This window comes from Daldinia vernicosa (genome assembly GCF_022497035.1).
Source record: "Daldinia vernicosa strain CBS 139.73 unplaced genomic scaffold F5Y00scaffold_16, whole genome shotgun sequence".
Classification (NCBI taxonomy): domain Eukaryota; kingdom Fungi; phylum Ascomycota; class Sordariomycetes; order Xylariales; family Hypoxylaceae; genus Daldinia; species Daldinia vernicosa.
The window spans coordinates 363,539-388,565 of record NW_025953932.1 but is presented as its reverse complement, the minus strand read 5'-3'; the positions used below and the strand labels follow the sequence as shown (position 1 = coordinate 388,565).

The 25,027-nt window shown below is 47.7% G+C and overlaps 10 protein-coding genes across 10 annotated transcripts; 5 read left to right on the top strand and 5 right to left on the bottom strand.

Annotated features, from left to right (window-relative positions):
• The first annotated feature begins 138 nt into the window (after nucleotides 1-138).
• On the top strand, nucleotides 139-4,291 carry F5Y00DRAFT_42297 (uncharacterized protein). The gene is made up of 3 exons (XM_048013638.1): nucleotides 139-490; nucleotides 554-4,058; nucleotides 4,110-4,291. The coding sequence occupies exons 1-3, from the start codon at nucleotides 282-284 to the stop codon at nucleotides 4,152-4,154; spliced, it is 3,759 nt and encodes a 1,252-aa protein (XP_047866081.1). The 5' UTR covers nucleotides 139-281; the 3' UTR covers nucleotides 4,155-4,291.
• Nucleotides 4,292-5,216: 925 nt separating this feature from the next.
• Nucleotides 5,217-6,612, bottom strand: F5Y00DRAFT_233727 (telomere stability and silencing-domain-containing protein). The gene has a single exon (XM_048007341.1). The coding sequence runs from the start codon at nucleotides 6,494-6,496 to the stop codon at nucleotides 5,636-5,638; it is 861 nt and encodes a 286-aa protein (XP_047866080.1). The 5' UTR covers nucleotides 6,497-6,612; the 3' UTR covers nucleotides 5,217-5,635.
• Nucleotides 6,613-8,300, top strand: F5Y00DRAFT_233725 (plectin/S10 domain-containing protein). Its single transcript, XM_048007340.1, has 3 exons — nucleotides 6,613-7,015; nucleotides 7,095-7,519; nucleotides 7,581-8,300. Exons 1-3 carry the CDS (start codon nucleotides 6,977-6,979, stop codon nucleotides 7,621-7,623), a joined length of 507 nt encoding a protein of 168 aa, XP_047866079.1. The 5' UTR covers nucleotides 6,613-6,976; the 3' UTR covers nucleotides 7,624-8,300.
• Nucleotides 8,301-9,497: 1,197 nt separating this feature from the next.
• Nucleotides 9,498-11,427, top strand: F5Y00DRAFT_233720 (GroES-like protein). The gene is made up of 9 exons (XM_048007339.1): nucleotides 9,498-9,737; nucleotides 9,859-9,940; nucleotides 10,002-10,101; nucleotides 10,158-10,233; nucleotides 10,290-10,377; nucleotides 10,445-10,620; nucleotides 10,677-10,843; nucleotides 10,897-11,034; nucleotides 11,094-11,427. Exons 1-9 carry the CDS (start codon nucleotides 9,703-9,705, stop codon nucleotides 11,276-11,278), a joined length of 1,047 nt encoding a protein of 348 aa, XP_047866078.1. The 5' UTR covers nucleotides 9,498-9,702; the 3' UTR covers nucleotides 11,279-11,427.
• A 38-nt stretch (nucleotides 11,428-11,465) lies between these two features.
• On the top strand, nucleotides 11,466-12,829 carry F5Y00DRAFT_41888 (short-chain dehydrogenase/reductase family enzyme). Its single transcript, XM_048013635.1, has 2 exons — nucleotides 11,466-11,833; nucleotides 11,930-12,829. The coding sequence occupies exons 1-2, from the start codon at nucleotides 11,762-11,764 to the stop codon at nucleotides 12,542-12,544; spliced, it is 687 nt and encodes a 228-aa protein (XP_047866077.1). The 5' UTR covers nucleotides 11,466-11,761; the 3' UTR covers nucleotides 12,545-12,829.
• Nucleotides 12,830-12,920: 91 nt separating this feature from the next.
• On the bottom strand, nucleotides 12,921-14,967 carry F5Y00DRAFT_260879 (uncharacterized protein; the record flags this gene model as incomplete). Its single annotated transcript, XM_048011096.1, has 2 exons — nucleotides 12,921-13,044; nucleotides 14,729-14,967. 2 exons carry the CDS (start codon nucleotides 14,965-14,967, stop codon nucleotides 12,921-12,923), a joined length of 363 nt encoding a protein of 120 aa, XP_047866076.1.
• Nucleotides 14,968-15,148: 181 nt separating this feature from the next.
• On the bottom strand, nucleotides 15,149-15,816 carry F5Y00DRAFT_42214 (uncharacterized protein). The gene is made up of 3 exons (XM_048013637.1): nucleotides 15,634-15,816; nucleotides 15,353-15,570; nucleotides 15,149-15,281 (listed from the first exon to the last, which is right to left on the bottom strand). Exons 2-3 carry the CDS (start codon nucleotides 15,534-15,536, stop codon nucleotides 15,193-15,195), a joined length of 273 nt encoding a protein of 90 aa, XP_047866075.1. The 5' UTR covers nucleotides 15,537-15,570; nucleotides 15,634-15,816; the 3' UTR covers nucleotides 15,149-15,192.
• A 113-nt stretch (nucleotides 15,817-15,929) lies between these two features.
• F5Y00DRAFT_260877 (uncharacterized protein) lies at nucleotides 15,930-16,486 on the bottom strand (the record flags this gene model as incomplete). Its single annotated transcript, XM_048011095.1, has 3 exons — nucleotides 15,930-16,061; nucleotides 16,132-16,227; nucleotides 16,289-16,486. 3 exons carry the CDS (start codon nucleotides 16,484-16,486, stop codon nucleotides 15,930-15,932), a joined length of 426 nt encoding a protein of 141 aa, XP_047866074.1.
• Nucleotides 16,487-17,499: 1,013 nt separating this feature from the next.
• On the bottom strand, nucleotides 17,500-18,698 carry F5Y00DRAFT_260876 (uncharacterized protein; the record flags this gene model as incomplete). The annotated part of the gene is made up of 3 exons (XM_048011094.1): nucleotides 17,500-17,837; nucleotides 17,910-17,919; nucleotides 18,606-18,698. 3 exons carry the CDS (start codon nucleotides 18,696-18,698, stop codon nucleotides 17,500-17,502), a joined length of 441 nt encoding a protein of 146 aa, XP_047866073.1.
• A 2,015-nt stretch (nucleotides 18,699-20,713) lies between these two features.
• F5Y00DRAFT_41042 (HECT-domain-containing protein) lies at nucleotides 20,714-25,027 on the top strand. The gene is made up of 3 exons (XM_048013631.1): nucleotides 20,714-21,568; nucleotides 21,620-23,590; nucleotides 23,645-25,027. Exons 1-3 carry the CDS (start codon nucleotides 20,995-20,997, stop codon nucleotides 24,565-24,567), a joined length of 3,468 nt encoding a protein of 1,155 aa, XP_047866072.1. The 5' UTR covers nucleotides 20,714-20,994; the 3' UTR covers nucleotides 24,568-25,027.

Below are 25,027 nucleotides of genomic sequence, written 5' to 3'. Positions count from 1 at the left end.
TTGGACTGCCAGAACTGCATTATCTGGCAACATAATGAATTACTAGTACGTCTCTACCGCTCTCTAGTCTAGGGAAAATATAGGGAAACTCAGACAACCAATCTCTCTTTCTATAATTCGACCAGTTGCCAACATTCCTAGCTGGCCTAGAGAGCTCAATGCCACCTGGCATTTAAGCCAATCTCACTTAGAATCCCCCTTTCTTCTACGGAATATTCTTCGACAAGATCGACCTTAAACTCAGGCCAGACTACCCTTCTGAGTAGTCACCACAAGACAATATGGTCAGGTTGCGCGAGATCTCGCGTACTGCGGCCTTCGCTTGGTCGCCAGGCACTACGAAGCCATTGATAGTTACTGGAACCCGAGCTGGAGCTGTTGACGCCGACTTCTCCGACGAGACGCAGTTGGAGTTGTGGGATTTGAACCTTGACAACCAAGAACAAGGACTTGAGCTTCAGCCTATTGCAAGCATCGCTGCTGACTCCAGGTGAATAAACGTCCCTGCAGTCTTGATAAGCCTACGAGGTTTACTAACAAGTCGATTCCTTAGGTTCTACGATATTGCTTGGGGTCAACCCTCCGAAGACTACCCGCAGGGCATTATCGCTGGTGCTCTCGAAAACGGTTCACTCGATCTTTGGGATGCCGCAAAACTCATCGCAGGAGAATCCGACGCGTTAATATCACGAACAACGAAGCATACAGGGCCTATTAAGTCGTTACAATTCAACCCTTTGAGACCCCAGATCCTAGCCACTGCCGGCGCGAAGGGAGAACTATTCATTTATGACGTCTACGACCCCGAAAATGCTTTCCGCTTGGGCACTGCTGCGGCTCGTTCGGACGACTTAGAATGTGTAGCATGGAACACGAAAGTAGCCCATATTCTTGCTACGGGAGGAACTGGTGGTTTTGTCACTGTTTGGGATTTAAAGACGAAGAAGGCCTCCTTAACACTTAACAACAACCGAAAGCCCGTTAGTTCCATTGCGTGGGATCCAAATAACTCTACCAAGTTATTGACCGCTACTCCCGACGATACTACTCCCGTCATTTTGCTATGGGATTTGCGAAACTCTAATGCACCGGAGAGGACACTCCAAGGTCATGAGCAAGGTGTTCTTTCGGTATCTTGGTGCGAGCAAGACGGCGACATTTTGATTTCGTCTGGCAAGGATAACAGAACATTAGTTTGGAACCCTCAGACGGGCGAGCGTTATGGAGAATTCCCCGAAGTCACCAACTGGACGTTCCTTACCCGATTCCACCCTCACAACCCTAGTATCTCAGCGACCGCGTCCTTCGATGGAAAGATTACTATTCAGACGCTCCAAAACACGAACCCCTCGGCTGTACAGAACACATCTCAAAATAGCCTGGATGGCGAAGACTTTTTTACTCAGGCCCAGAGACAACCTCAAGGCGCTGCTTTCTCCTTAGGGAAAGCTCCGAGGTGGCTCGAGAGGCCCGTTGGAGTTTCGTTTGGATTCGGTGGAAAACTCGTTATCTTCAAGCAGAACCCTCATCAGCCTGGCCACAAGCGCTCTTCTAAGATCGAAATTTCTCAGTTTTCTGTAGATTCGGATATTGGTAGCGCGACTGAGAAGTTTGAGGAGTCGCTCAAATCCGGTGATGTTACGGCTATATGTGAATCGCATATAGAGCAAGCCCAGACAGAAGAAGAGAAAGCTGACTGGCGTGTCTTGGAGACTCTGCTCACTGACAACCCACGAAAACAAATTGTCGAATACCTGGGATTCAGCGAGGAAGAAGCAAACGACGAACCAACTAATGGTGTGGCCGAAGAAGCTTCAGAGACCAAGGAACCCGAGCCAGAGAAATCCAAAATAGGAGTAAAGGCCCATAAGAAACGTATCTCGACTTTCTTCTCCGATGGAGGCGAAGGTGAAAGCGAGGACTTCCTAGCAAGTCTGTCTGCTACAAAGGGTGCTAAAACGGATAACCCCTTCCATCTATTTGGTGAGGGTGATACTGGTGTTGAGAAGCAGATTACGAAGGCTTTGATGTTGGGTCAGTTTGAGAAAGCAAGTGAAATTTCCCTGAAGGATGGTCGTATTGCGGATGCCTTTATCATTGCCAACTGTGGTGGAAAGGAGCTCGTCGACAAGGTCCAATCCACTTATTTATCACAAAAGACAGGCATCCCAAGCTACTTACGGCTCTTGGGCTCTGTTATTGTCAAGAATCTGTGGGATGTTGTTTACAATGCTGATCTAGCTGACTGGAAGCAGACCATGGTGACGCTCTGCACGTATGCGGACCCGACCGAATTCCCTGATCTGTGCGAAGCCTTGGGAGACCGTATCCTTGAATCTGAATCTGGATCTAGGAAGGATGCCTCCTTCTGTTATCTGGTTGGCTCCAAGCTCGAGAAGGTTATCGACATATGGGTTGCTGAGCTGGAGGAAGCTGAGAAGGCTGGATTGGCCGAGGCTAATGATTCTACTTTCTCTATCCACGCAAGGTCTCTCCAGCAATTTATTGAGAAGGTCACAGTTTTCCGCCACGTAACAAAATTCCAAGACACCGAGACGGGTCTAACCTCAGGCTGGAAATTATCTTCTCTTTATGACAAATACATAGAGTATGCGAACATTGTCGCAGCCCACGGCCAATTAGAGATCGCGCACAAGTATCTGAGCCTTCTACCATCGAAGTACGACGCTGCCGATATGGCACGCGAGCGTGTGCAATTAGCAACGCAAAAACCGGCTCCCCAGCCTGCTGTTAGACAGCCAATTCGGGGGCCCGCAGCGACTTCCCGTGTACCTTCTCGGGCACCATCCGTAGCTGGAGGATATCAACCACCTCAACCGGCTACTGGCATTAATCCTGTCAACCCTTACGCGCCCCCGGCTGTCCAGACTCCCGCAGCTAATCCCTATGCGCCGCCGATTGCTAGTAACCCCTACGCCCCGCAAGGATACCAGCCGTCGCAGCCGCAACCCGTTCAACTATCTCAACATCAAGGCTATGGTCCACCACCAACATCTTTTGGGGCTCCCCCAAGAACATCAACCCCATCGACAAAACCTCCTCCAAGGGCTTCGGATGCAGGAAACTGGAATGATGTACCTATAGTGACGAAAGCGCCTCCCCGAAGAAACACGCCGAGCGCTGCCGCTATCACCTCACCATTCCCTAACCAAGCAAACCAGGCAATGCCTCCACCACAGAGTCCCTACGGTTCTCAGCACGGAACAGCAACACCGCCACCTCCCCCTCCTAAAGGCCCGGCGGCTGGAAGGATAATGTCTCCCCTTGGTGGCCCTCCCCAGGCTGGTCAATTACCGCCTCCTCCTCGACCCGGATCAACTGCGGCACAAACTTACGCTCCGCCTCCTCCTGCCCAGACACAGGGAGGCCCCGGTATGCCTCCACCTCCAATGGGCCACGTCGTCCCCAGGATGTCTTCACCTTACAACCCGCCACCGGCAGGAGCTGCGCCTACAAGCCGATACGCCCCAGCACCGGTGCCTCAATCACTCGGCACCCCTTCCCAGCAGGCTCCCCCGCCCCATGCCGGCCGAGCGCCGCCGCCAAACCCCTATGCGCCGCCTCCCCAGGCAGCACCCTCTCATAATCAATATGGCCAATCCCCGTATGGTGCTCCACCGGTACAACAAGGGCCACCTTCTACGGGTCCCCCGTCGAGCATCGGCGGTCCCCCACCGGCAACAACTTCACCTGCACCTCCTCCACCACGAGCCGCGGCACCGCCGAAGCCCCGACACCCTGCGGGTGATCGTTCTCACATTCCCCCTAACGCTCAACAGTTAGTTGATATCCTGAGCCGGGACATGCAACGAGTAGCTTCCAAAGCACCAGCCTCCTTTGCTCCTCAGGTGAAAGATACGCAAAAACGGTTAGGTCTGCTATTTGATCATCTCAACAATGAGGAACTCGTGAAGCCGGACACCATCGAACAATTAACCCAGCTAGCTCATGCGTTAGAGTCTAAGGACTACCCGGAGGCACAGCGCTTGCAGGTAGAGATCCAACGAGACAAGACCGAGGAATGCGGTAACTGGATGGTATGTCGAAACCCCTTATATACATGGATGTCCTTGCTAACAAACCCATAGGTTGGAGTTAAACGGTTAGTCCAGATGAGCAAAGTTACGGCCTAGGACATGAACCGAGGTACGAACTACGTTACGGGCTCACGGATAGATGAGAATCAGTTATCATGTTGACGAAGTAACAGACCTGTTGACGAGTATATGTAGAGTTGTTACATAGATGGGTTAGCCGCCGAAAGCTAAAAAAGTAGGGATCGTCTTAATGTATTGTTGATGCCTTGTAGGCTATTTGTCCTTTAGTCTTAAGTTCTATGTGCATGTGATGTGTAGTGTGATTTTTGTAATAAGGTCGCCAAGAGATAATTGGTTTAATAATGTATCTCACCTTACATCTAAATTAATACCGTAGCCTACTAATACTGGAAGTTGGATACTATGTAGATAAGAGGCACAGGGTTGTATCTTTATATGCGTATTAAAGAAATTGCCAACATTTCTATGGCTAAGCTCCGAAAATGATTCGACATGTGTGAAGCAGAATCTCCATTTCGGGATAAAGGCAGGAGTTATAGCGGAGCTAGGACGGACTCTATGCATAGAAAGGGGTTAAGCCTACCCGATTTGCATAAATTAGGTCTCGTAAAGTGAATAATTATGTTGTATGGAATGAATGCTGTATCTAGATACGATGTGAAGCTGTCTGTGATCACCGACTGGTGGCTATGCTTGATTTGTTAAGTGAAATTATTTGAGAGTCATGCGTATATACCTCCTCTTCTCTGCGGCGGATGCCGCGGCACTCGGCTTACGATAGGTCGGAGGGGGCGACGACGGGGATGCTAGCGTTTATGTATGGAAAATACATACTGATTTGCACGCGGGGTTTGCGGGGCCGGAGGTGGCGGAGAATATTTACGCGGTGATGGGGATGGGAAGGGGGGGACAATTGGGAGATGGTTATGGCGGAGACCGAGAGGGTGAGGGGGGAGTTGGAGGAGTGGAGGGAGTTTAGTTGTGAGATGGGAAATGCGGACGTGGAAGATATAGCGAAGCTTGTGAAGTAGGGGTGTGGTGGGTGTTCGTTATAATCATTGAGATATAGTTGATCAGCAATAGCTTCGTGTTTAGAGGCCGGCAGAGTTTGAGAGGAATCACTGCATTGAGTCTTTGGGTAGTGTATGTATATATATTTGATTGTAATTTGATTAACTCTTCTCTATAAGCTAGATATCTCGTAAAGATAGTTTGACGAAGCCAACGCCCTCGGCATCGTCATAAGTTTCCGTAAAATCACTATGCTCCATGGTACTTTAGTCATTTTCGTGATCGCGGCGTTGCTTTGAACCTTAGTACCTCTTATATATAAGTGAGGTTACAAGCATATGAAGTGCAAATCCAGGTAAGTGTGAACGATTAACGACTAAAAAGCGCGCTGTTTAAACTCAACTACATACACATACCTGATTGATACTAATGATTGCTGGTGTAAAGAATCAGGATAGAGTATAGGGGCCTAGAAAGTTGACCCGGGAATAAGTCTTGATTATTTCATCTTTTGGGGGTATCATTAGTAACATGCTCTCCTTTCCTCATTTCTTCTCCTCGTCCTCATCTGAAGAACTCATAAACTCGTCATCTTCGTCAAATCCGGCGAACGCTCTCGTCACGGGCTTCTTTGACGTCGTATTCTTTGACTTCGTATTCGTCGGCGGAGTTGGAGCCTTCGAGCCGCTTGACTCTTCAGAATCTTCTCCTTCGCTTGAGTCTTCGTCCATATCCTCCGTGGAGGCGGAGCCATGCGATGTGCCGAGCAGGTTGTCTTTGTAGTTTCCTGCCTTTATAGCAGCGAGAACTGCCTCGCGCGTTCGCTCGCTAGCCTCTTCCTTGTCCTCAACCCACTTGCCATCTAAGCGGCCCTTGGTGCTGTTCTTAATCTCGTGTTCTCTCTCATCAGCGGCATCGACGACCTGCTGCCAGCGCGCGCGTCGCTTTTCCTTTTCCTTCTGCTCCATCTCAGGCTTAATGGCCAGGTATTCGGCCAACGCCTTAGCCTCATTGACTGTTCTTATTCGGCGACCGTCTAGGTTCCTGCTAGATGCATTTTCGTCGCCGCGGTTCCTCTTCTTTTTCGAAGACATTCGGCCACCGGCTGCTCGGAGCTGAGAGCCGAAACCACCCTTGCCACCACATAGCGGGATTGATAATCGTAGAGACAAGAATACATCATCAGAGTCGCACAGAGTAGAGACTAGATCTCTAGAAGTAGAGAGGATTTGTTTGTTTGATACGGTGGTCAGGATAAGTCGCGAATCTATTTGCGGTAATCGGTCCTCGATGCGATGGTGAAGGTCTGAAAGAGTTGCGGTTGGAGGAATAGGAAGGGATAGAGTAGGAGGTAGGCCTAAGCCTGAGAAGGTTGTTACAAAGACGTTGATGTTCCCGGACGCCATCTTGTAGGATTTGTATGTATTGTGATGTGGAAAGACTCGCTGGGTTATCTGCCTTATGGTTTAAGGCGTCGCTCTTAAAGATGTTGAAAGGTAGGAGGAGGCTCCCGGATTGGACTTGATGGAATGGATTGATGATTCTAGATGGCGAGCGAGAGTGGATCTTATCGCCTTTTTGCCAAGTCCCTTATCTAAATGGGCTACTTATGTAATCTACCTCAGCCACAAGGTACTGAGCAACTTTCCACTGTTGGTCTGTGCATAAAACAGCCCTGGCTGTCAGGTCATTACATAAGCGACAGGTTTCCCACACCCCACTCAAATTCATAGTGTCGCTTCCGTCTCCACCATAGGGTTTTTGCGCACAACCAAAAATTCCCTGAACCTTCAATCCATCGCAAAGTATCCATCAGCCTGTCGACTTCACATCAATCACGTCCACCCACCCAGTTCAACATCTTGTCACCGTAAACAACCGCCAAGATGCTGATGCCGAAGGCTGACCGCAAGAAGATCCACGAGGTTAGACGAGCAGCTCAATTAAATTAATTTTCTACAAATTCGAGAATTGTCGAGCTAACATTTTTTGTTCGCCATGTAGTACCTCTTCCGAGAGGGCGTGCTGGTCGCGAAGAAGGACTTCAACCTTCCTAAGCACGCCGATATCGACACCAAGAACCTCTTCGTCATCAAGGCTCTTCAGTCGCTCGACTCCCGCGGCTACGTCAAGACTCAATTCTCCTGGCAATACTACTACTACACCCTCACCCCCGAGGGTCTCGACTACCTCCGAGAATGGCTTCACCTTCCCGCCGAGATCGTCCCCGCTACACACATTAAGCAGCAGCGATCGCACGCTCCTCCCCGAGGAATGATGGGTGAGGGCGAGCGTGAACGCCGACCGTTCGGCCGTGGCCGTGGTGGTGACCGTGGTGACCGTGGCGACCGTGAGGGTGGCTACCGAAGACGGGATGCTGGTGAGGGTAAGGAGAGCGGTGGTGCTCCTGGCGAATTCAAGCCTGAGTTGTAAGTTTTTACGGGAATGACCGTCCTATTTTAATGATCTTATGCTTACACAAATCAACAGCCGTGGTGGATTCGGTCGTGGCCGTGGCGCCCCCCCTTCGTAAGAAGCTTCTATCACTACTCTTAGAAATCCCTTCGACGCACATGGTGGCCGGGTATGGACATGTACTCTAGGGAATGGAGCATCTGCATAGTCTCACTTCTCTGCACGTGATAGAAAACTCGTGAGAGGAACCTCGGATGCACGGTTGGGAGTTATTAGGAGGCTAAATCCTCGGAAATCATCAATGAATTATGGACATGCTTTTGCTGTGAAGAGACCAAAATTCCCAATTAAAGATGCTTGGATCGGTGAAAGTTAATGGAGCGCGAGGAAATATAACCAAGCCGATATGAGCCCTACGATTAGCATGCAAAATGGCTACAACTTGTTAAGGAAGTATATGTTTTATTCAAGTTCCGGAAGGGAGAAGTTTGTGATAAGGTGTTCTCGGAGTATTCCCATTGCTAGTTTCCCGTCAACTTTGAACGTAGAAAAAGGGAGGTTTTGCATCGGGTATAATTGTCGCCAGGTGAGTGGCATGACTTAGACGACATCGATAGAAAGGCACTATGCATAGAAGTTACCCATGTAAGTTACCGGGGCCGTAGTACTTTATCCGCCTCGATTTACAAATCGGAGACTTCCGCTCGGCTCCGGCGCTACTGATTTGATCCTCACGGCGGTTTCCTCAATTGTCAGGTACATTAGTAACAGAACTCTCGTAATTCTTAGTTAATAGGTCCTATTCAAAACTCGGTGAGGCTCCGCAGCATTCTCATCTTTAAACAATAAACTGGACTATAATAGCGCACCGAGCTCCGGAACATCTCTAGATTGGTCAAGTTCTTCAAATGTGAAACCTTGGGCATAGATCTCTCTAATCATTTTCGATCGGACGAATCTATGAGTACATTGATATTCATTCGAGCATCGCCGGGGACCCTCTATAATACGGATAGAAGATCCATGCACATTAAACCGTACCTGTTAGTTCTGTGCCGCTTCGACAGAATCTTAACTGGCACACGACCACTATGAGTTTTATCCCGAAGCTATGCCACCAAGCAAATTTGTAAAGCTCCGACAGATGTAGTAATGCCTTTATTTATGATGCCGAAGCGGCGCTCGACGTTAACGCTGTGTTACCTGATAGATCGCGGGGGTCAAGTCAAAGTGACATCCGGGCGCCTCCAATCTCAAAAAAAGTTTGACCGAACCATCCGGTGGAAAGTCAGAATTGAAACAAACACGGCATTGACCAGGACATTTGCAGGTGATGCTCATGCCATTTACCTATTAATTGGTATGTCGAATATGAATACATACCTAATTCATGTCGACCCAGATCTATGGGATATTGGCAGACCACATTCGACACGCTTCCTTTTTTTCGCAGAGAGCGCGATGATACTGTGTATAGTATAGGACCACGCAGGATGACGTCTGGGTTCCATCGGGGGGCACTTCTCCAACCAAACATTTTTATCAGGTCATTCTACCAGTACTGTCTTACCATAATACATACTAACCTAGTCAGCTTCTGCAAGGTAGAATATTGCTCGAGTGGAGTCACTTACACGCGGAACACTAGCGAGACCAACTTCAAAGTTCAACGTACCTGTTTACGAGTCTTGGTTCTGATCGAACTATACCTTCAGTGGACCTATTTCCGGTTAGTTAACCCAATCAGCTGGGGTCTAGCTTGTCGGGTTATCTGCGAGGTGAACGCATGCCGCTCCTATGGCGGGGTGTAGCAACATAGATCTGAACTATTGCCCCTCCTTTCCCCTTTGTTTCTTGGTGGCATGGATAGCTTTGCAGGCAAACTCATGATTGGAACCAATCCCATTAGAAAGTGTGAATAATGCGGAGGGGCTTGCGCCTCTTCTCTCTCCCCCGCGGGACGTTATTAATAAGAAGACAGCATTCCCAAACGTCTTCGTTTTCCTTTTACTTCCTTCCTTCTTGACTAGATTTAGTACATCGCGACCATCTACCTCAGTCCTAATATACAAACAGCTTCCTCTGTTTGTCTCTTCATCTACAACTCTTCCATTAGCGTTATTGTACAGATCTTATTTCTATAATACCCCTCATCCTACGATAGACTTTTGAGTTTAGAAATTAGAAAACAAACAAAATGGCCTCCCTTCCAAAGACCATGAAGGCTCTCCGGTAAGTCTTATCCTCCATATAAAGTTATATTGTACCAATCAAGGACCGCCTCTCAATGCCCATATAAAGCCCCTTTAGCCTACTGTTTGCACGTGGCTACTAACAACCATACCCCTCGTAGATATGAGAAGCCAGAAGTATGGGGTATCGTCGAGGTTCCTCTACCCACATTACGTCCCGGTGACGTCCTAATCAAGGTCAAGGCAAGTCAATTTCGCTTGCCACCTATAACTTCGCAGCAATAATAACACGAAATTACCCTAGGCCTGCGGTGTTTGCGGTACTGATTTGCACATCCACGAGGGAGAATTCATTGCCAAGTTCCCTCTAATTCCCGGCCACGAGACAGTCGGCGAGGTTGTCGGTAAGAAGATATAGAGGATAAAATGCGTCGCAATACCAACTAATAATCACAATTAGCAATTGCCGACGATGTTAAGGAATTCAAGGTCGGAGACCGTGTTGCTGCGGATAACTCGGAGCTCTGCGGTCACTGGTAAGAGAAATCCTATTAGATTATAATTTCTTAACGTAGCTAACTCACCTCTAAAGCTTCTACTGCCGAAGAGGCCAAGATCTTCTCTGTGAGGACTTCAAGTCCCACGGTGTCCTGGGATTAGACGGTGGTTTCGCCGAATACGTGCGTACTTCCCTGCCCGTTTGTCGTGTAGTCTTTTATCAGCTAACTCGTATGCTCTTAAATGTAGACCTCTTACCCCCAAGGTAAACTCTTCAAAATCCACAACCTCAGCGACGTCGATGCCACCTTAATCGAACCCGCCTCCTGCGCCATGCACGGTCTGGAGAAGATTGCCCCGAAGCCTGGATCCCATGCCTTGTTGATCGGAGCTGGTCCTACCGGTCTCATGATGGCTCAATTCTTGTACGAAAGGCAGATCCCGGTTGCCATTAGAAACCGATGCTAATATTCTTCCACAGACGACAGAATGGTGTTTCGCAATTAACTATTGCTGCCCCCGAAGGTTCCAAGATGGAATTAGCCAAGAGTCTCGATGCTGCCGATTTCTATGTTCCTCTATCCAGATCAAACTCCGCGCCCCAATGGGAACAAATCAAGAAGGACAACCCATATGGCTTCGACATTGGTAGGCAAACCGCATATAATAAGAGTGCTCGACGATGCTAATAGGGGATATAGTTGTGGAAGCCAGCGGTAGCTCCAAGGTTCTCGAGGATGCTATCCACTATGTTCGCCGAGGAGGCAAGCTTGTCTGCTACGGCGTCTACCCCAGCGCCGCTCGCGTCTCTTGGCCCCCATCCAAGATCTTCGGTGATGGTGAGTTATAAATATGATACTGTTGATAGGGAGGTATCAAGCTAACCGGAATTACCTAGAAATCACCATCATCGGCTCCTTCTCCGAGACCTACATGTTCCCAGCCACTGTTGACTACTTAGATAGCGGCAAGGTCAAGACCAAGGGTATCGTCAACAAGACCTTCAAGCTTGAGCAGTGGGGCGAAGCTCTGGAGAGCATCCGAAACAAGTCTGCCATTAAGGCTGCCATCGTTTTCGACTAATTTGGGGAGTTGGGTAGGATAGAAGCGAAAGGAAAAGATCCATCTATTACATGATTAATGCTACCAATTACCTAGACAGCCGAGTTAGTTAAAAACCGTAGTTAAAATAACCTTTTATTCTGAATGAACAAAATCTCCGATTCGTTACACCCCTTTAGATCTGTGCCTCCAGGGTTGTTATACATACATAACACGATGCTTCACGTTGCAGTTGACACGAGCCAATAAGGGACCATGTGTTTTCCTAAATAGGGATGGGGATCACAGCCGGCGTGGGTTGTTGGTATGCAGAGGAAATGCCATTTGTCAGCTAGGTGGTCCACGTCGTCAATATAAGAATCGAGATCCCCACGACCTTGATGGCCAGCTAGCACGCCTTCGTGGGTAACCACTTTATGTTAGGTCCGTACCTAATGCACCTACGGTATTAATAATCCCACCATCATCCCGTCTCCGCTCTTGTCCGGTCTCCTCACAGCCAATATGCCGACCGCCGTTGTGACGGGGGCCAACTCTGGTATTGGCCATGCGTTTGCCCAGGTGCTTATTCGAGAGGTAGATATTGTCTAACTATTGTCTATCATGTTCACTTTTACTTTTCCTATCATAACCAACCAACCGCCAGCTAACAATCACGATATATATACATAGGGCTACGATGTCATAGCCGCCGACATCAACGTAACCGAAAAACTCACGTCGCTCCAGTGCGACGCATCACAGCTAGACGTCACATCCCCGTCGTCCATCGCCTCGTTCGCGTCGCACATCGGCGACCGACCAATCGATCTCCTGCTCAACATCGCGGGCATCATGCTGCCCAAGGACGAGGACGCCCTGTCCACGGTGTCGCTCGCCGCCCTGACACAGACCTTCGCCGTCAACACCTTCGGCCCGCTGCTGCTGACGCAGGCGCTGCTGCCCAACCTGCTCAGGGCGGACCGCGCCAAGGTAGGCGTCATGTCGAGCCGCGTGGGCAGCATCATGGATAACACCTCGGGCGGGTCGTACGCGTACCGCGCGAGCAAGAGCGCGGCCAACAGCGTGTTTAAGAACTTGGCGGTGGACTTGAGGGGGAAAGGGGTTGCGGTTGTTATTATGCACCCGGGTATTGTGAAGACGCAGATGACGGATATGGGTAGGGGTATCCCAGAGGCGGTGGCCCCGGAGGAGGCGGCGGAGAAGCTGTGGGGTGTTGTTAAGGGGAAGGGGGTGCAGGATACGGGGAGGTTTTGGCATAGGGAGGGGTTTGAGTTGCCGTGGTAAGGTTGGGGTTGGGGGTGGGATTAAGGGGTTGAAGATTAAAATTGGGGGATAAGTTAGGTAGGTAGGGTTATGATCACGAGTATTTATCAGATTGTTCTAGGGACATTATTATGAGGTTCGAATAGAATTCAATGTTATCAGAGTTTATCTATTTAGGCCGCCAGCATAGCAGTTCCTTCCGGCTGGCTCGTCACTGGGCGGCTATGTGTCCTGCCGCCTTATTATTCTAGGTTAAAAGTTTTACTAATAGTGTTTAAATATAACATCCTTTATTCTATTCCATAGCTTCCCTCGCCAGAAACATAAATTGGTGCGGTCCTCGCACTCCTAGTATCAATCGCGCTCTGGACCTGATGCCTGGAACAGTCTCCGCACATCATTGGTTATGTCGATTCCGGAGTCGCCTCGGCACATCCGCCTGCTCTTGCTCTTCCTCTTGCTCTTGCTCATCTGACTTAAGAGCTAGACCACGTAGTGTGTCCGCCTCATCTCGGAGGTAGCTGCGGAGTACTATTAGTTATTACCCGGCCAGCCTTCCCTCTAACTTAGGGTCAGTGCTGTTCCCAATATTAATTAGCCTTTTGTGGCTTGGGTTTCCGATGTAGAGTATAATGAGCGTTACTCCTGGTTGGTTGTAATGATATGATGTAGGTAAGGGTCCAGACTTGTCCGCTTAGCCTATGAGCTAGGGGGGTTGCTCGCTGCTCCTTAAAGTTTTCGGCCGAAGAAATTCGTATTTCACGAAAGGGTATCCGTGATTCGAATAACAGGTACCTATGATAAAGGCCTAATCTAATCCTTGCTAACTCATCCACGCGAACGCGTCTACCGACCAGTTCCACAGTAATACTGTTCAGGGCCAGATACAATGATTGCCTACGTGCAGGTGGTAGACGTCGGGTCATCCGGCTTAGAAGTAGTGGTTATATGACCCGGTGGTGATTCCATGGGTTCATTCTCAGACTCGAAATTAAGGGGGGTCAGGTTCTTAATATAGATTATTACTGTGATGCTCGTCTGGTTGCAAGGACATGACAGATCTCTTTCCGTAAAGCAGATCTCCGTTGCTGACACCCTCTGGGCTGGGGTGCGCATCTTCTACCCGACAGGTTTAGGCCAAATTCGGATTGGCAATAAATATAGAAGCATCCCCTTATTAAGCCCAAGTATGACGCTGGTTGTATGAATCATAGCCTGAAGGAGAATCTGTCCAGTAGCCCCATTCGTTATCTGGGTGAGTTGGTGATCCATGACAGCCAGTGCCTCGACGGGCGCGGCGACCGGCCCTGGGGGCGTTATTTTTGCGCAAGACCTCGTCGTCTCGTTTCAGGAGGTCGTGACGGGTGATAGAGCAGCAGTAATTAGAGAAGTTCCCGGGAAGTAGCATTGAAGACCGGATTTTCGGCAACGGTTTATTAAGGTTAGATTATAGGTGAGGGAGACTGGAGGGCGTATTGAGGGTGTGGGTGGTTGAGTGGTGGGATGAACCAGTCACAGGAAAAGTGAAAGTACCGATATAACTAGGCGAAAAAATTAGCCTTTATCCTTCACTAGGTATTGGAGTAAAGTAAGAAATATGAAACACTTACGAGATATGGGTATATCACAGGCTCTCCATGGATCTGATCCACGATGTCCGGAGAATGGCATAACCCTTTATTTAGGACAGTTCGTGCCTTGGGAGAAAGCGGCCATGGGTGTAGAATAGATTAATTATGGTTGTTCCCCTGCGTCTTCTGCGGCCAGTTTTATGTTGAGAGGCTCGGGATGGGCAGATGATAGAATAATTAAGTATGAAGGAGCTTCACGAAGAAGTTTTTAGGCTAGGGTTGCAATTATTCTGTGAAGTAGGAGGCATAAAGACCATACTTCTAGGTAGAGAAGAAATATTAGCCCCTATCCTTATCACTACTGAGGAAAAAATCAGGAAGATGAAATACTTACGAGATGCATCATGTCCTTCCATCATCATATCCCTCCATGGCCTTCTTGATATTTCTTAGAATAGCGCTCTCTGTAAGACGATCCGTGTTGAAGAGATTGCAGGATAAACATGGCCGTGGTCTTCCATTGCCTGTTTAATGTCTTTAGGAAGAGAGTCATTCACTCTTGTAGTTATTAAGAATGTATGATATAGGCGCTTAAGTAATGGAGGTGGAATGGCCCTTAGCTGGTCTAGGTTACCCGGCTGTGATGCCAAGGACGGCGACAGGAGCGTCTGTGGTCAAGGCAATACCAGCCGAGACCACCTGGGCGAGAATGTTTGGTGGCGGCAGGAGCATCCCGGGGAAAAAGCAATGAAGGCCGAGACCACCTGGGCTAGGATACCCGCTGGCGGCGGGAGCATCGAAGGGGATCTCTACGCCGTCCGAGACCACCTGGCCAGCGGCCGCCACAGGAGCGACTGGGGCCATAGGGGCCATAGGTGCTACCGGAGCTACAGGCACTAGAGAAAAATGTTAGCCCCAATTCTCATCCCTATTGATGGAAGGATAAGAAGATAAAATACCTACAAGACGCAATGGTACTCCATCACTCTTCCAGTATGTCCCGGAAGATAGTCCTCCACCTTAGAGACAATTCGCCGTGGTTGAGGAGGCTGAGGACCAGGAATAGGGGTAGGAAGTAGGCGATATATAGGTGTGCCCTTAGTCTTCCATGGCCTGCTTTATATCCTCTGGTAGAGAGCCGTTATCCTTTATGATAGGTGAATAGAGTAAGACCAAACGGTGAGCGCCTAAGTAAGGAGTAATGTTAGTCTCGACCCTCATGATTGCCGAGAGAAAGGTAAAGAGATAGAATACTTACAGCTGTGTCCTGGTGATAGCCCAGCCAGCACCGACGTCGCCTGCTTGTTGCGCCACTTACACCTTTGTGTGAAGGTTCCTTGAGGAAGACGCTGAGAGGCGTGGCCCGTCTCGTTGCTCACAGCAGACCAGTCAACGGTCTGCAGGAGGTCCCTGCTGGCATTTTTGAAGATTGCCGCCATCATAGTGACCTTGCTTTACAGTGCCACCTTCCAGCCACTAAACCAAATTGTCAGTAAATATTGTACATTCTCATAGATACCTACATAGGGAATTACATACTCCTTTGACTTTGCACCTCTTAGTGAAGGTGTCTCGAGCAACTTCGCAGAAGGGCATGTCGAGCAACTTCCAATCGCAAAAAGGCATGTCGAGCAACTCGCAGAAAGGCGTGGCCCGTCTCACTACTCACTGCAGACCGATTAACGTGTCTGCAGGAGGTCTCTGCTGGCATTTCGAAAGATGGCTACCATTATGGTAATTTAGTTTAGAGTTACACCACCTTCCAACCACTAAAACAAATTAAGTTAGTAAATGTCATACATTCTCACAAATATATAGGGAATCACATACTCCTTTCACCTTTTAGTGAAGGTGGCACGGGCCACACGCCGTGAGGCGTGTCCCGTCTCGACACTCACTGCAGACCAGTCGACAGTCTGCAGGAGGTCCCTGCTCGCGTTCTTGAATATTGCCACCATCATGGCGACCTGCTTCACAGTCACAGAAACCCCGTTTCCCAAATCAATGTTGGTGTTTGACATCTTGCTTAGTTAATACTGCAGACCAGTCCACGGTCTGCAGGAGGTCCCTGCTGGCATTGCGGAAAATGGCTGCTATTATAGTGGCCTGCTTTACTGTGCCGCCTTCTAGCCACTAAGATATATTAAGTCAGTAAATGTCGTACATTCTCATAGATATATAAGGAACTACATACCCCTTTAGCTTTACACCTCTTCGTGAAGGTGTCTCTTGCAACACGCCGAGAAGCGTGTCCAGTTTCTGCACTCACTGCAGACCAGTCAACGGTCTGCAAGAGGTCCCTGCTCGCATTGCGGAAGATTGCTACCATCATAGCAACCTGTTTCGTGGTAACGGAGACTCCGTTTCCTAGATCGATGTTGGTGTTGGACATCTTGCTTAATATTAGAGATGGATTCGACAAAGATATCTAGTTTTGAGAACAATCAAGATTTAGTTGACGAAACAAGACAAAAGGCAAGACAGGGTATTAACCAGGGATTACTTACGTTGAATGGATAGATTAGAAGGGGTGTCAGGTGAGGTGTGCAAGGATGTGCAAAAGAGGGAGGATTATGGTTGAAGAGCATTCCCATTTCCTGGTGAGTTTGATGTATGTCCACAAATTGGGCAAATAAGTCCATTTCGTATAGTTTAAAGGGTCAGTTGTAAATATGACAATAGCAGGCAAGTTGTAGGCCCAGTAGTCCCCCAGACAGTGAACCATTCACTTTGATGGCGATCCGCAAGGAGGTAGGAGAGGGTGAGAGGGTAAGGAGGAAATCTTGCTTAATATTAGAATTGGATTCGACAAAGATATCTAGTTTTGAGGACAATCGAGATTTGGTTGACAAATCAAGGCAAAAGGCAAGACTGAAAGTAACAGGGTATTAACTAGGGATTACTTACTTTGGATGGTTCGAAGGGAGATGTGATGAAGTCCTTGTTGTTGTGGTTGATGTTGTTGTTGTTGGAAAAGGGAGAAGGGAGTGAGGAGTAGGGAAGGGGGAAGAAGGTCTTTTAAGGGCGAGTGGTCCTGATGGCCATTGCCACCAAAGCTGGGACCCACGAGGACCCGCGTGCCCGCCTGGATAGTAGTTTGCTCGAGGAAGGGAGGTTAGCTGTTTAGGGTTGGTTACTGTTCCGCGATGTTTCGCAAGGTTTTGCGAGGATTAGATTACTTATGGTCCTCCTGTGAATGGACAATAGTTGACACTGTATTTGCGCTGTGAACATCCATCCAGGTGGACAACTAGCCAGGACGAGGGTTGACTAGAACCCCAGTTGTCGTTGCTAATGATAGTTAGTAACTTATGGTTATGTCACTTGGAATGAGATAACAAAACCTACCTCCAGATCATGGCTGATCCTCGTCCCTCAAGTTTAGGTTGAGAAGACTAGGATGTCTTAAGATATGTAACTGCTCCGGCGACCAACTTGGCGACGCTGGAGATCATTCAAAGTCAATCGCGTGCTGTTCTGAGTCAACTGCGTGCTGTTCTGAGTCAACTGCGTGCTGTTCTGAGTCAACTGCGTGCTGTTCTGAGTCAACTGCGCAGTGACCTGAGTCAACTGTGCAGTGACCTGAGTCAACTGCGCAATGACCTGAGTCAACTGCGCGATGATTTGGTTGCCTCCCTGAGCGACCTGGTTAGTCAAGACCGTAATCCCTTGAGCGACCTGGTTAGACAAGTTCGTAACCGCCTGAGGTGCTTGGGGCTGGTTATTAGTGTTGTTGATTAAATCTATTGTTCAATTAGCATTCTAGCGTCGCCAACAAGTCGTGGAGATAGGGGATATAACAGTTGTGAACTTACTTTTTGAAGACTAATTATTGGAATAAGTCTTTTATATTAGTTAGTCGGCGACGTTATTGTTATGTTGCATTGGTGGAGAGAAGGATTATTGATTAATTAAGTAAAAATTATTGTTATGGCGCCTTGTTGTTGGCGGATGGCGTGTTGATTAATTAAGTAAAAATTATTTGTTGGTTAGGTTGGATTGTTGGTTGGGCTATTTTTGTGATGAGAAGAATGAGAAGAGAGGGAAGAAATTCTTAGCTGTGCGCGGATGTGCGCAGGCTTTTATGGTTGCCTGAGGGCCGTGCTTAAAGATATTGCCGGATTCACAGTTGTCGTAACTACGAAATGTCGCAGGTGCCGAACATATGTAGCAACTGTAAGCCCGCTGGCATACAAGTTAACTTAAGTGACTCATGCAACTTCGGTATGCACAGTATGCCGTCCCTAAGGGTTCTCTACAGTTAATACGGAAGTCGCGATGTTATCTAGTAGTCTGCAGAACAAATCCGTGACTCAGTACCTCAGTTAGATACCTTAGAACCGTAGTTAGGTAGATACCTTAGAACCGTAGTTACCTTAGAACCGTAGTTAGATACCTCGGAACCTCAGTTAGATACCTTAGGTATGTACTTTCGTTCAGGTAGGTACACATCTAGACAAGGCCTTGCGGCATGTCGTAATGGATGACACCTTTTAATATCAGCCTCGTACCTCTAGACGTCTAAAGCGCCAAAGATGCGCCGCTGTATCTACGTAGGTAGCATATAGCAGACCAATAGACGTAAACGTTATCATCATCATCATTGTGATAAGTACGATATTTTCTCTTAAGATAAGTCACCCGAGTATTTTCCCAATTACTAACTAAATGCACGTACATTCCAATTTGGCTGGCAGGTTCAGAGTCAATAAACGCTCAATATACATTTATTAAACTGTACAAGAAATTCCGCTGTTCAAATTCAAGTGATAAAAGCACTGTCTCTTGTTAATACGTCAAGATATAATCAAATCTGTTTACTTAGGTAGGTAGTTACGCCTATAGTTGCTTGGTTTGATAGAGTAAGGAGCAGCTTGAGGGGCATCTAGTTAAGTTGAAAAGATAGAGGATCTGTCTACATGAGTGTAGCTGGTAAAGGTTCATGTTATTGTTTCCCATCGTGCATTTATGTAAGCTGTTTGTGACGTCCTTCGATCTGGATGAAACAAGTATTCATGACTGGCGTCATTATCAACATATAGTCGAACCGTACTCTCTCGTCTGACAAGCAAGGTAGCAGATGGATCGAGTAATACAACCCTCAAGGAATAAATATCAAAATAGATGATTACATATTAGTACAAGACTTTAAATATAGGAATGTAATGTTCAAGGCGGATAGTGTAAACGTAACAAGGGAAGTCCTACGGTCATTGGATGATAATATGTTTGCTTGATCTCTATATGGTTGCCACTAATGTAGATATTATACGCCAACGTTAAATATTATACGCCAACATTAAATATTACCTATACGCCAACATTAAATACTATACGCCAGCATTAAATATTATACGCCAACGTTAAATGGTATACGCCAACGTTAAAAGCACTATCCTTATAATATTGTCTAATACGTAACAACCCACGCTTTCTAGCTCCTCGACTTGTATCAAGCAGTGCCATTACATAAAACATTTACTTGCCTCAAAGTTTTTAATATATTATATTATCATTATCTCTATCGACGTCTTGAATTCATAAGCTTTGCGACGCCAATGCTTAAAAGATATCCAGTACTAGATAACTGAAGTTGCCGTAGATGGAAGTGCAATTGGTCACGGGATAACCCCCCTTTAAGACATTAAAAACCTGATTGGCTTATACGATTAAGGATCGTCCTTAGAGAGGTACATGTATGTACCTAATATCAATTCAAGAAGTACTTTGTAATTGGGTTTTTTTTCGGGAGACTTATTTCGAATTCATTCAATATACGGTAGGGTTGGGCCTAAACTTAAACCGACTATTATCTTAATATTCCTCTAGAGCTTGTTATCATTGGAGGTAACACAAGATAACATCCAGGGATAGTAAACTGGTGGTCTTACCAAAATGCTGCCAAACCAACACTGATATGATCATTTCTTGCATGTCGTGAGACTTGTGTTGAGAGTCTTCCGCAAAATCAGATGAAGGTGCAATTATGATATGTACCTAGGTAAATTATGATATGCTTGCATCATTTTGTGTTTGGCATGTGCTGTAGAAAAAGGCTATTATGTTATGGCGGCAAGTTAAAACGATTAACATCCTAGATTAGGTTGCGTCAGCGGGAAATCAACTTGTCAGAACTGTCAATTTGCCGTGCTTCATCCCTGCCCAAACTTGAATGAGGATCAGGTACGAATTACACCAGCGTAGCACCTACCGTCAGAAAGGTACAATACCTCGCTATGTCGTGCAACGCAAGATGGTGGATCTTGTACATAGTATGGGATGCTTGCGGAGACTGGGGCAGGTTGGGGGGAGGGCAAGCAGCACGCTAACAGGCTAGAACTGTTAGGTACCTGTTAGGCCTAATTCCAAGGGGGGTTTTCGGAAAGCGGCAAGCGCTATGGTTGGTTCATTTTGTTTCATAAGCTCCTCCAATTTCCAAACTGGCACAAGCCTTTGGGCCAAATCTGGGCCAAATTCAAATTGTTAACGAATTCCTAATCTTTCCCACACGAGACGATACGATACGATCTACCCTATGATACACTGCTGCTTTTTGCAGTGATCCCCAAGATCTATGTCTCCTCTAAATCTTTCATGCGAGATATTGTCACCGACGGATCTTGTTGTTATACAGAATAAGTGTTGCGTCAGTGTTTGTTCCTGTCGAGATCTACCCGGGTAGAGATTGCCATCGCCGTCAAACCATCTAGTACCTGTCTATGAGCTTGTCACCTGCCACGATTCTCTCTCGAGCTAGACTCTACTTACCTTGTCTAGGTATATCTTGGTAGAAACTAGGTAGATGCAGAGATAACCCCCTGTTCTTGCTGCTGGGTTCACCCAATTTCCGCAATTGCGAGCTATATACCTGAGCAACTTTAAGCAACCTAAGCAAGCAATATGTCTCGTTCTAATCGGCCTTTGGGCCATTATGACTTCCCACCTCGTGATCCCTCTGCGAACGAACAAATTCGCCGCCCTAGAGGCAATTCGAGACGTCCCGAGTTTGAACCGTTGAGGAACATTCAAGTACAAGTCGATTCGAGTTCTGACGACGACGATATACCCGTCACGAAGCCGAATCGTCCTGCCCAGCACTCACGCTCAATGAGTCACCCGTTTCCCTCGCTTTTCTCTAGCAAGAAGAGGAAGAATGCCCGACCCGAAGACGAGTCCGGAAGCGGAGACTTCGCCGCTGACATCGGTCCTAAACCCATACCGCAACAGAACATAGCTTCTAGAATGATACCGCGCGGGCCAGCAGATTTCGCAACGGGGAATTGTATGACGTGTGCTAGCTTGGTCCGATGGCCTAAAGAGCTTCATATCTTCAGGTGCACTATTTGCTTAACCATAAATGATCTCAAACCATATGATCCTACCGCTGGTCACACGGGTACGCAACTTGGAGTTAGCGGTACTTCGCCTCCAAACGAGACTGAGTTCGGCCCCCCACGACGACCTTCGCAATGTCGTATGTTCTGCTACCATATCCAAGGATCGTGACCTTTACTTACTCTCATAGCAAATTCTATATCGCTCGACCGCACCAAGCATATCATCAAGCAATGTTTACGTTCATCTTTAGAAGCCTGTATATCGGCACAATCACGCCCAGAGCGTAACGGAATATGGCCAGGCCGACTCTTATCGCGTCCGCCCAACGAGCATTCTGCAAAGATGCAACTCCCAAGTAAGCAAGGTAGTTCGCCCACTTCAAGTACAAGCCCGCCTAGCCATGTCTATAATGCCGTGTTCGATGACTTCGCCGATCTCAATCTTGAACCAAATCCATTGAACCGTAATGTATCTATGGCGAGGTCGTACTCGACGTCGTATCCTGACGTCAGGAGCTCGACTTTCCCTGTGACTGATCCCGCCGATAAATATCCAGACGCCACAGTTTCAGATTTAGAGCCCAAGATAGTTTTTAAAAAGCTGGAGGAATACTTAGTGTCGTGCTTTAGTTCTCATCTATGTATCAACAATTCATTCGCCACGCGGCACATGAGCGCCAGCTCTAAACTTCCTCCCGAAGCTGTTAAGCAGCAGGCCCCTGAACGCAAGAAGGAGCCAGTTCGCGACGATACACCAATTTCAGAACTCGACCCTAAACTGTTACTCTTGGGCGACGTCGCGGAGAATGGCACATGGTGGACCGGGGGTCAAAAAGAGGCTATACCTTCAAAGACTCCATCCCGGCGGAAAGACGATGCACCTTCCATTGTATCTTCCAGATCCCCCCGAATCGACTGGGGAGCAGCTAGTGAATGGTATCATTTGGTAGTCAATGCAGCCCAGCTCTGGCCAGAAGTATACGCAGAGGTACTTCTACTTGACCCATCTCGGGTGCTGACAGATGCAAAGCTATTGCAATTCGAAGCACTTGCTATTTCGGCTCAAGAGCACATACAGCAGGTCCTATTGAAGTGTACAGAAACACTCCTCAAACGACCATGTCGGTTAATGAAAGAGCCTCGGGATATTCGCTTCTTGCTCTTGATGCTAGCGAATCCTCTTCTTGTTTCGGGGTTCAAATCATACAGTGGCCAGTATCAGCATCTAAGCAAGGGGAAGAGAGTGGTTGCAGGACAGAGTGCAGTAGAGTCTCAAACCAAGACTTCCGGAAGGCACTCCGGAATTATCAAGCGAATTCTTGGTTTATTAGCAAACTCCTCTGAACCATGCCATCATCACCTGGTTACCTGGTTCTCTAGGTTCCCCGAACATCTCCTCCTTCAAACGAAGGACCTAATCAGCGGGTTCATCGCCTATAGGTTGAACCGGCAAAGCCAGAAGATGGTTGAGCCCCGAATTGACGTAACGGGTGGTCTAATTCCACAGATGTCTAATTCTCGCTCTAGTAACACAGCGGCATCACTTCACGCCGCCCTAGAATCCTCCAAGTCAAAAAAGCAGAAGCTACCTGTCGAACCGCAACGCGCGGCATATACGGACGATTGGCAAATTAAAGCCGCCGCAAGGGTCATGGCTCTTGTATATTCAGCTAATACTTTGACGTACGTCCGGCGTACTGATAAATCTGGTGGCCGTAGCCATGGCCATTTAATACCGAAAAGCGATTTTTACAACTCGTTAGTTGACGGCTTAGACTTCAAAGCCGATTTTGAGCTGTGGGAATCAAGGAGAGGCCGCTTCACCTTCTGCCAATATCCATTCTTTCTCAGCATCTGGGCGAAGATACAGATATTAGAGTTCGATGCCAAACGGCAAATGGCCGGAAAAGCGAGAGAAGCTTTCTTCGATAGTATTCTGACACACAGGAACTATGAGCAATACCTTAACCTAAATATCCGTCGAGAATGTCTCGTAGAAGATAGTCTGAAACAAGTAAGTGAAGTCGTCGGTAGCGGTAGTGAGGAAATCAAAAAAGGACTACGTATCGAATTCAGAGGGGAGGAGGGTATTGATGGTGGGGGACTTCGGAAGGAATGGTTTCTGCTTCTCGTGAGAGAGGTATTCAATCCAGACCATGGTCAGTGTCTCGCCCGTTTCATCTCAAGAGTTACGTCTAATCTTTTGATACTAGGACTCTTTGTTTACGACGAGGACTCTAATTTCTGCTACTTCAATCCGAATACTTTCGAGACATCAGATCAATACTTTCTTGTCGGAGTAGTACTTGGATTGGCCATATATAACTCAACCATATTGGATGTCGCATTCCCACCCTTCGCTTTTAGAAAGCTGCTCGCCTCCGCTCCTCCCCCTACCCTCGGGGCACCGGCGCACTCACGTCCCACAATGAACTACACTTTAGACGATTTAGCCGAGTTTCGCCCAGTCCTTGCAAGGGGGCTACGGCAATTGCTAGACTACGAGGGAGATGTCCAGTCTACATTTTGTCTCGATTTCGTGATTGAGTTGGAGAAATATGGTACCAGAGTTAGAGTGCCTCTTTGCCCAGGGGGCGAGTCGAAGATGGTGACGAACGCAAATCGGCGGGAGTACGTCGACCTTTATGTCAGATATCTGCTTGATACTTCGGTCAGCCGGCAATTTGAACCTTTCAAGCGAGGCTTCTTCACCGTGTGTGCTGGCAATGCACTGACGCTTTTCAAACCGGAGGAAATTGAACTCCTTATTCGCGGTTCAGATGAATCGTTAGATATTACTGCCTTGCAAGGAGCCGCGGCATATACGAACTGGCCAGCGCACATGCCACCCGACCAACAGCCCACGATACAGTGGTTCTGGGATACATTCGAGAGAGCTTCTATTACGGATCAACGACGGTTGCTATCTTTCATAACGGGTAGTGACCGCATCCCTGCTATGGGTGCGGCATCTCTCGTAATCAAGATCAATTGTTTAGGCATCGACGAAGGGCGATTCCCTTCTGCGAGAACGTGCTTTAATGTCTTAGGCTTATACCGCTACGCCTCACGCCAAAGACTGGAAGAATTTCTGTGGCGAGCGGTTAACGAGAGCGAGGGATTTGGGCTCAAGTAATAGTGTAGGGCAGGTTTACGAGCTCATGACAGCATTTCAGAGGCGTTCACGGATCCGGGGCGCCCTTCGAAAAACGGTGTACTGAAATACCTATGAACGGATACTTGAGCAAAATCATATGCTACCAATATTGTACTTGGACGACAGGACTTCTCAGGACAAGAGGAGACCTGTAATTAAAGTGGCGTTCGCACTGACTATACCCAGCTAGCTGTATCTTTGCTGTACATTGGCCACCATAGCGAATGGTGAATTTAACCTTTACTTCTTGAATCGAGTATTAGTAGATAGTGCTGATGTAGAGGATCTAATTTATCGCCGCAAATATCCAAGTACTAGGAGTCTGCTTATAAAGCCATATTATGAAGAGGCTTTACCAAAGCCCCATCATATTTGGGACCGATTAGTGACACTGAGGGACATGCTTCGCTATAAGATTTCTCATATGGTATCTATGAGT